Source organism: Dromiciops gliroides, chromosome 2 (genome assembly GCF_019393635.1).
Source record: "Dromiciops gliroides isolate mDroGli1 chromosome 2, mDroGli1.pri, whole genome shotgun sequence".
Classification (NCBI taxonomy): domain Eukaryota; kingdom Metazoa; phylum Chordata; class Mammalia; order Microbiotheria; family Microbiotheriidae; genus Dromiciops; species Dromiciops gliroides.
The window spans coordinates 194,232,394-194,242,716 of record NC_057862.1 but is presented as its reverse complement, the minus strand read 5'-3'; the positions used below and the strand labels follow the sequence as shown (position 1 = coordinate 194,242,716).

At 42.1% G+C, this 10,323-nt stretch overlaps 1 protein-coding gene across 1 annotated transcript in view; it reads left to right on the top strand.

The window, feature by feature from the left end:
- The first annotated feature begins 4,382 nt into the window (after positions 1-4,382).
- Positions 4,383-10,323, top strand: part of UBR1 (ubiquitin protein ligase E3 component n-recognin 1) — a 138,118-nt gene continuing 132,177 nt past the window's right edge. The window contains exon 1 of the mRNA XM_043980565.1: positions 4,383-4,706. Within this exon, the coding sequence (XP_043836500.1) occupies positions 4,626-4,706 (81 nt within the window). The 5' untranslated portion in view covers positions 4,383-4,625. The remainder of the gene's footprint in view (positions 4,707-10,323) is intronic.

Here is a 10,323-nt window from a genome sequence, read left to right as displayed (position 1 = left end):
TCCCACTGGACCTGCATTATTCACTTCACTCACTAAAATGTTGTTGTTTATACTAACTTCTTGAAGAGGACCATGACATCTGGAGGTGATGTCCTAACTTACAGTGACTTGGATTTAAGTGAGGGAGAGCTGTGCAAGGTCACCAACCTCACTTTCTCCTCCCGAGCCATTAAGATATATACATCAGGACAACTGGAGATGGCCCTGGATATTTGAGGCAAAAGGGGTTAAGTGACTTTCCCAGGTTCACACAGCTAGTAAGTATCAGGCTGAATTTGAACTCAGGTCCTTCTGACTCCAAGGCCAGTGCTCTATCCACTGTGCCACCTACCTGCCCACCCATTATAATAGCAGGAGTGACAAGATGCATCTTGCTCTCCCAAGACTTAAGTTTCCCAAGTCTTGTGGTACACATACTCAATCTTCTTTTTCCAAGAGGCATTCCTGAGCATTTCCTCTTTGTTCCTGTTTTCAGTTGTGTCAGACTCTTCATCACCCCATTTAAGGTTTTTCTTGGCAAAGATACTGGAATAGTTTGCCATTTCCTTATCCAGCTCATTTTACACATGAAGAAATTGAGGCAAATAGGGGTATGACTTGCCCATGGCCCCATAGCTACTAAGTATCTGTGAGTAGATTTGAATTTTGGAAGATGTTTTCCTGATTTCAGGTCTGGCATTCTAGCCACTGTACCACCTATTTTCTCTCTAAAGGGGCCAATTCCTAAACTCTTGAGTTTGAGAGCTTTTGAATTTAGAGGAAACTTACAAAGTTGCTGCTATCCAAGAAATCTTCCTTCTGTGGTTAGAAGGCTGCATTCTGGTAGAACTCTGCCAACCCCCTATCTCTACAAAGGTTAGAGTTCAGGAATATCGTCCACAAACTATCTTCTTGGGGCCAATAGCCCGGCATATATCTATTTCTGTCTTCTGCTTTTGTGAGAACTCTATCATTGATTCCTCTGGCTAATGCTAACACTTGGCCTAGAAAATTCTACTCTCAGGTATCCAATCTCTTAGTTATGCTCAAGATGCTATGAGGAGAAAGGGAACCAGAAAAGCCTATAAACTTCTGTCCCAAGGTAGGTATTACCGATTCAGGGGAGTAAGGGGAGAGAACAGAAGTACAAAAAAAGGCCAAGCTGCTCTACTAGCTTGCTTTTTTTAGACCCTTGCAAAAATGTGTCTACTCCAAATGATTCAATCCTCCTGAGTCTGAAACCAGCCAATGATCTTTTAGGCAGTTCCAGCTATTGCAAATGGAAATTTTTTTTTTGGGGGGGGGGAGGCAATGAGAGTTAAACAACTTTCCTAGGGTCACGCAGCTAGTAAGTATCAAGTGTCTGAGACGGCATTTGAACTCAGGTCCTCCTGACTCCAGGGCTCTATCCTCTGCACCATCTAGTTGCCCCTATTTTTTCATACTTTTCAAAGTGCTTTTGTATACTTTACTCTATTTGATCTGAGAAATCATTAAGAGGAAACAAGACCTTCCATGGGAGACAAATACCATTAAGCAGTTAAAGAAGAATGGTAATATAGCAAATGATACTTTAGAAATTCTGATAGTTTCAGTTCCTGTGATTAAAAACACTTATGTATATCAATGAGCTAATGTCTCGGCAGATGTGCATTTCTAATTCGGACTGCTCCAAGTTATCGTATAATTCTAGGCATATGAGAATACTACTTGATGAACACTTTGTTGATGATGATTCAATTTACAGTGATTCACCTGTAAAACAGGGATAAGCTTGTCATTTACAAAACTGTGGTAAACAGAAGCTAATAAAAATAGTTCTTTGAAGGTAAAAAGAGTATAGGAAGTGAAACAAATACAATTAATTCAATGCTAAGTTAAATTAGGCCAAACAACACCCATACCTTACTTTCATGGGGAAAATGGGGTGGGGAGTTTGGGACAGGGGTTAGGGGTTTGGGGTCCTTAGGAATTCCTCTCTAAAGAATTACACCCTCTTGCACACAAAGCAGTTAGAATATGATGGTAGTTTATTTCGGGGCTGAGGAAGGGAAAGGGAAGGGAAGGGAAACCATGAAAGAAGTCCTTGGACTTCTCATGGGGAGAAAGGCATGGCACAGAGAAAGAGAGAGTGGCTCTGAGATACCAATCTCCTCAAGCAGGAGACTGGCAGGTACTTTTTATAGAGGACTGATGGGGGTGACCATCTGACTGTGGAAAGTTCTTTTAGTGAGGGAGGACCATCCCCCACTGGTGGTGGCTGGAGGAATTGGGTGAGGGGTGGCTGCAAATCTCTGAAGCCATCTCTCTCCTCAGGACACAAAGGAAGCAGCCACACCCAAATTTATCTCCCCAGTGTTGAGGGAGACTAGAATGAAGGGTGGAGGTCTCAAAGCTAGCTCAGTCCAATCTGGTTCCATTTGTCTCTTTAGGTGTGTCTGTCCTTTGGATTAGTTTCTCAAGGAGAAGGTTCTTTGATGTGCCCCGGAGAACTTCTGGGGTGCTATGGGCCCATAACACTTGCTAAAGGACATTAAAAAAACCCATCATGTTACAAGTCTGTGTTTTATCTGACCTGTGGTCAATAGAATGCATAGCATACTTTCAGTTAACTCTATGAACATAAAAAATTGCCCTGGAGCCCTGCCTTCAAATAACCACAGAATTGGAGATGCTTTCCCAATTACTGTTAAGTTCATCACCTCAATCAATCCATGGGCTCCTGGGAAAAAAGCATCTTTACTTTTTGTCTTTCTAACATGGGCTTATGACATCAACCAACATGTGTTGTCAGTGTTAGCTAACTGAAACTTACAACTTTGATGCTACGATCAATTAAACAAATAATTATTGAGAACTTATTTTGTTCAAGACACTAAGATTGCTGTGGGAGGACCAAAACCATGTATAAGATACCTCTGTTCCCAAGTAATTCCTAAACCAGTGAGGTAGATATGTACATGGATAACTGAAATACAGGGTATATAATGAGTACAAAACTTGGTGCAATGGAGAAATTTCCTATATCCAATTGTTTTCATGAGTTTTTACATGGAATGTGAAAACAGACCTTTATTTTCAGTTTTCACCAAAAATATCTATTGATACACATAGATACACAGTGTATCTATGTATTTATTCAGTTTTTAAAAGCTTGACCCACAGTGAACCAAAAGAGGCAAATTTATGTCTATCAGAGAAACAAGATGGATCAAATATAAAGTATATGCTGTTTTGAAAATCGTTACATATGTGGCATACTAACCAGAATGTCTTGGAGAAATTTCAAGAAAGGATTTTGGTCTCTGTTCACTTGTAAAAAAGAAGGGTTGGAGAATGTTCTAGATCCCTTTCACTTGTAAAATTCTATAAGCCTCTGAAGACCTCATTTCTGGTAGGGAAACTTCCTCATGGAGAAAATAGTATTTGAGCAGAGTTCAGAAAGCTAAGTAGGACTGTGATGGACTGAGATGGGGTAGATGGTGTTAGAGGCAGAGGGCTAGAATGAACAATATTAGAAAATGTTGGTCAAGTGCTAAAAGACAGGGAAGTAAATTCAAGGCATCAGATCCAAGAAATATTCCCCCCCCCCCACCTTTTTGGGTAGAAGTTATGTCTTCATTTAAGACGGATATTAACCAATCTACTTTGCCAGTACTAGCATTGCACAATTTAAAAATTGTACCATTTGAAATCTTGTTATCAGTATCATTTTAATTTGGCTTATTGTTAGACATCTAATCTGAAAGACAGCATGGTAAAGAAGAAAAAACACTGGAGGAGGATCAGGAGACCTGAGTCCTTCCTACTCCTGCTTCTAACACTAATAAATGACCCATCTATTCTATACTTTGCCGGATTAAAATCAACAAACATTGGTGGTTCCGTGCTGGCCCTGGAGATACAAAGATGACTCTCAGCCTCATCCTAGAGTTCACAATCCAGTAGGAAGGATAAGATGTACACAAATAACTCTAATACAAGGCAGAAAAGGACTAAGTGTCTAAGAATAGCCAGCCAGTGGCTAAGCAAGATTCATGCTTTCTTTTCATAAGAACGCAAATGGCTCAACGTCCCGTCTAGACCACAGGGTGTCGTCACGGGCCCGAGCTGGGGAATATGGAGGGAGCTGGGTTTTATTTCATTCGCGATTTATCAAGATCTACCTCGGGGAAACTGGTCAAGTCGCTTAAACACTGCGGGCCTCAGTTCCCTCACGTACAAAAGAAGGGGAGGCTGGGCCGAACGTTCTCATCCGGCTTTTAAACCGTTTCTCGGTGGGTGTGGGCACTGCAGCCATCAACGAACCCTTGGGAACTGCGGCCTTCCCGGAAGTTGGCTTTCCGTAACCTTCCAGAAAGCAGGCCTCCCTGGTCAGGGGAGGGGGAGGGGAGCATCTCCTACAGCCTCGCCCAAACGTTAAAAAGCTTAGAAAAGGGAGGGTTCCGGGCTGCTCCAGGAAGTGACGTTAGTGCCAGAAGCGCAGAGCGGAACTTGCTCCCCGGCTCTGCGTCAACTCCTGCCGCAGCGACCCTCTCAGGGGGTGTCGCAAAAGTGTCGCCCAGCCCGAGTCCGCTCGGCTCCAGACTGGCTTTGGGTCGTCTCCTCTTCTGGCTCGGCGACTGCGGGTGTCAGTCGGCTGCAAAATGGAGGACGTCGAGCTCTTGGAGGCGGACCGGATTGGAGCCGGGAATGGGTCTTCTCCGAGTGCTCAAGAACTTGCCATGGTGAGCTTTTCCCCATGGATCCTCTTTGTCGTCGTCCCCCTCCTCCGGGTTTGTACCCGTCGCAGTCGGGGAGATGGGCTGCCCAGCTAGACAGGGGGGAGGGGGAGGGGTGGGTGCGGCGTGTCGAGGACAAACCCGGTCTCGCAGCAGAGGGGGAGCGAGGGCGCCGACGCGGCTTCTGTCACTGTCAGACTAGGGCGAGGCGAGGCGAGCCGAGCCGAGCCTGCAGGGGGAAGGCCGGGAGCGGGGGGGGGGGGAGGGGGTAAGGAGGGGGGAGGCTGGGAGAGGATGCGGTAGCCTCTGCGCAGCCGGGGTCTCCTCCCTGCACCACGGACTGGGCATTGAAATAGGCCCGGAAAGGAGCTCGCAACGCTGGGTTCGCACCCCTCCTTTAGCTCAGAAAGCATTCATTGACTAAGACACTGCAGTGTGCCTAGTATTGTGCCGGCGCCGGGGATCCAAGATCAATCCCGAAACAATCCCTGCCCCCAAGTATTTTTTTTTAATTGGGGCAAACTGCCTGCGTGTCTGCCAGTCTGTCTATCTGTCAGACTGATTTTCAACATGTCTATCATTTATCTGTCTATATTGTAAGCTCCTCGCGGGCTTTTGCTTCGTTTTGTATCCCCAGCGCTTAGCACAGTGTCTGGCACATAGTAGGCGCTTAATAAATGTTTATTTTTTAAAAAACTGTCTATATACTGTATATTATATGTATGTATACATAACTAAATATATGTTATTGGCGCAGATAGGTGGCAGTACTTAGAGAGCCCTGAGCCTGGAGTCAGGAAGAGCTGGGTTCAAATATCACCTCGACACTTAGTAGCTGTGTGACACACTGGGCTATCACTTAATTTCTGTCCGACTCAGTTTCCTCATTCTACCTCCCAGGGTTGTTGTAAAGATCAAATGAGATATTTGTAAAGAATTTAGCTATGTGCCTGCCACTTAGCAGACTCTGTATAAATGTTAGCTATTATATGTCCATATATACATTTAGATATTAATATTCACAGATATGTGTGCACACATCTACACACATGTTTAGCACACGTTCACCTGTGTATATAGGCATGTGTGTAGTTACCCCTGTACATGTATGCATGTTTGTGCCTGCAATTTATATTTGAAATGCATACTACAGTTTAGATGTGTACATACATACATATGTATTTATATTTACATATGCATAGATAATGTCTCTAAATAATTATCAGTTTTAATAGCTTATTATTTGTGACACTATAGTCTATGCAATACATATCAGTGTATGTAGACATTTACATATGTATGACTCCAAATGTATACACATTTACATATGTACACACATTGCATTTACATACATAGATATAGGTATTTATATATGTACATATAAAAGTGTGTATGTATACAGAGAATGTATATACACATGCACACATATACACAGTGTCTCAGAAGTCATAGTGCAGTGTTAAGCTTTTAAAGGTTAGGTAGTAAATATAGGGACTGGCTTTATCATTTCCCTGGTATGGGGAATAAGGAAATTTCCTCTTCCAATGTAGGTTATCACCTTCTCTTAGACTTATAATTATCTTTGCCTTTCTTTATATCCCCTGCACATAGCAAAGTACCCAGCACATAATAAGCACGTCATAGATACTTGTTGACCTTTTGCAACGTCAGCAAACCTTTATTAAAGACCTATGCTGTTCTGTGCTGTTCTGGGGGAACAGAGAAAGGCAAAACAAAGTTCCCTGCTCCTTAAAAGCACAAACAAGATGTATATAGGATAAATGGGAGGTAATCAAGAGAGGGAAGGTACTAGCATTAAGAGCGATCAGGAAAGGCTTCTTATGGCAGGTGAGATATTAGCTGCAACTTGAAGGAAGGCAGGAAGGTGGAGATGAGGAAGGAGAGAATTCCAGTCATGAGAGGGGAGCTGATGAAAATGCCTGGAATTCGAGATGAAGTGTCTTATTCAAAGACCAACAAAGAGACCAGTGTCACTAGAGTATTTGGGAGTTAGTATGGTGTAAAAAGACAGGAAAGACAGGAGGGGGCCTGGTTATGAAGGACTTTGATGCCACACAGTGGTTTATATTTGATTTTATATATGTTGAGAAGCCACTGAAGTTTTTTGAATAGGGGAATGACATAGTCAGACTTGCATTTTAGGAAGATCAGTTTGACAGCTTGGTTGGAATAAAGACTAGAGTGGGGAGAGACTTGAGGCTGACAAACCCACCAGCAGGCTGTTGGAGTAGTCCAGGTATGAGGTGAGGAGAGCCTGCACCAGAATGATGGCAGTGTCAGAAAAGAGAAGGGTATATGTAAGAGAAATTACAAAGGTGAAATTGACAGACTTTGGCAACAGATTTACTATTGGGGGTAAGAGAGATTAAGGAGTGAGGAATGGCAGATAGTACCTAGGCTGTGAGCCCAGGGGACTGGATGGTGGAACCCTTGAGAAATTGACATAGAGTACACTAAGAAGTTAAGTGACTTGCCCAGGTCATACCAACAATGTGTGTCAGAGTTTGGACTTGAACCCAGGTTTTCCTGATCTTGAGGTCAGTTCTTTCTTTGCTACAAATTGCTACCTCTTCTACATAGTATCTATGCAGAGGAATTTCTATGGGGGAAGAGCACTAACAACTAAGAACCAGAAAGAGAGACCAGGATTGACTTTGAGTTCTAGGAGATGGCACCGGAACTGAGCTTTGAAGGGAACTAGGGATTCCAAGAGGTGGAGATGAGGAAGCACAGTGCTGGGTCAGTGTTTGAGGGCTAGCAAGAGACCAGGAAATTGCAGTGGTGATTTGAGGCACATTTTGAAAACCTGGTGTTGTTTTGATCAGCTGACCCTTTTTGCTGCATTAATCTGTAAAATTCAGACAGCTCTTCATGGTACAGCTGTGCAGGCATGGCCTCTGATAAGTGGTTCTTTAGGGCCACTTGGCTCACTGAATTAGCTTTCATTTGGTAGTGTATTGCTTCTTTTGTCGAAGGATCACCACAACCTTGATCACCACCACTGAAAGTGTGCTGTCCTTCCTCAAATTTTCTGAGAACACTTTGTTTGGATCTTTCTTTTGTCCCTCTACTTTGTATCCCTTGTATTATACTTAGCTGTGTAAATATTTCATTCAACATCTCTTCCCCCATATACAGTGTATTCTCCTTGAAGATAATGTCTCCAGTGATTTGCACTTAATGGGTCAGTCAGTCAATAAGCCTTTATTAAACACCTACTATGTGTCTGTGCTAAGAACTTGAGGATACAAAGAAAAGCAAAAGACAGTCCCTGTTCTACAGGAGCTAAGTGCTTAAAAAGTATTTGTTGAAAAAACTGAGCTTGTTAAAGTGAACCTGAATATTTTAGGAATAGAAAGACTTTTTGGGGGGAGTATAGTGTGTTCTGAATATGAAAAGTAATGTCTTTGGAGAAACGGTGTTAGAAAAAACTTAATAACAAAGAAAGTTAAGGGGTTAAATATTTTATTATGTAGCCTCCAGCAAAACTGAAAAAAAATTGAATTAAAAGTTTGTAGTAACATTTTATACTATCCTGTTCTGTAAAATAGAATTACTTTATTAGTTATCAGCAAAGGAAAATTGTGTATCTCCTGGTAATGTGTACTTTTGCCCAGAGTGGAAACTCTGTGATGCTGTTAGATATTATGATTTAGGTGAAAAGTGGAATTGCAAACTCTTTACAGGATAATTGGGAGGCACTAGTATTGAGTGAGACACAGAAAGACTACTCACAGAAAGTAAGGTTTTCAGTAACACTTGAGGGAAGCCACTATGAGAAACAAGGAGGGAGAACATTCCAGGGATGAAAGAGAACCAGTGAAAACCACACATTGAGGAGATGAAGTGTCCTGTTCAAAGAGCAGGAAGCAGGTCAGTGTTAATACATGGAGGAGAGTAATTATTGAAGAGGACTGCAATGTTTTGAAGGGTTTTATATCCAAATAGAATGTTATATTTGATCCTGAAGGTAATAGAGAGCCTCTAGAGTTTATTGGATAAGTGGTCGGACTTGTGCTTTGATATTTATTTATTTATTTATCTATCTATCTATCTATCTATTTATTTTAGTGAGGCAATTGGAGTTAAGTGACTTGCCCAGGGTCACACAGCTAGTGTCAAATGTCTGAGGCCTGGTTTGAACTCAGGTCCTTCTGAATCCAGGGCCAGTGCTTTATCCACTGCGACACCTAGCTGCCCCCTGTGCTTTGATATTAAGTAGAGGATGAACTGGAATGGGGAGAGACTTGAGTCAAGGAGACCAGTTAGTAGGCTGTTGTAATAGTCTAGTTGTGAGGCAGTGAGATCCTGTACCAGGGTGGTAGCAGTCAGAGGAGAGAAGAGAGCATATGTGAGAGATGTTAAAAAGGTGATATTGTTTGACTTTGCAACAGATTGGATATGGGGGTGTGTGTGTGTGTGTGTGTGTGTGTGTGTGTGTGTGAAGGAGTGAGGAGTTGAAGGTGACTTAGGGTTTGGAGAAAAAGATAATGATTTGGACATGTTGATTTTAATATATCTATGGGAATCCATTTTAAGATATCTAATAGACAGTTGGAGATGTAAAGTGGGAGTGAGATTGGTTAGAGTTGATTTAGTAGATCTGAAATCACCAGCATAGAGATAATTGAATTGATGGAACCTGATAAGATCACCAAATGAAGTAGTATGAATGAGAAGAGAAGAGGGTCTAGTACCAAGTCTTGAGGGACACCCAGGATTAGTAGATATAACCTAGATGAAGATCCAGCAAAGGAGATTGAAGAGGAGACCCAAGATAGAGTAGTGGCATTAAAACCTAGAGAGAAAAGGGTATCAAGAAGAAAAGGGTGATGACAGTGTCAGAGACTGCAGAGAGGTCATGGAGGTGAGGGTTGATATTTTGCATTAGATTTGGAAATTAAGAGATCATTGGCAAGCTTGGAGAGAACAGTTTAGGTTGAATGTTGAGGTCAAGAGCCAAACTTTAGAGAATTAAAAAGAACTAATGAACCCTGAATGCATGTTGAAGTATAATGTTTTCACTTGATTTTTCTTGCTTCCCCCCCCCATGACTAATATGGACATTCCCATGTATAATTTATCATATTGCTTACCTTCTCAATAGGTGGAGGAGGGACTGGAGGGAGAGAATTTAGAACTAGAATTTTTTAAAAAAAGAATGTTAAAAATAAATGTTTTTTGTTTTTTTAAATAAGAGAGTGAGAGGAAAGCTAGTGGAGGAAATAGAGGATTGCTGTTTCTAGACTGTCTTCATAAGAAATTTAGCCACAAAAGGGAGGAGAGATATTGGACAGTGGGTATCAGGGATGAATAGATCAAGTGAGGATTTTCTTGAGGGTAGGGGAGACATGGACTTGTCCATAGGCATCAGGAAGAAACGGAAGATTAGTGAGAGAATGGGGATAATAGAAAGGGTTATTTTATGGAGAAGATGGGTTGGAATGGTATCACTTGTGCCTATAGAGTGGTTTGCCTTTCAAAAAGAACCACCATTTCATATTAAACAGGAATGAAGGACAAGATAGTGATCTCAGGGGTGAGGGAAGGAATCTGAGTGAAGTGAGTCGAGGAAAAAGGGAGAAGAGAGAGACTTCTCTTC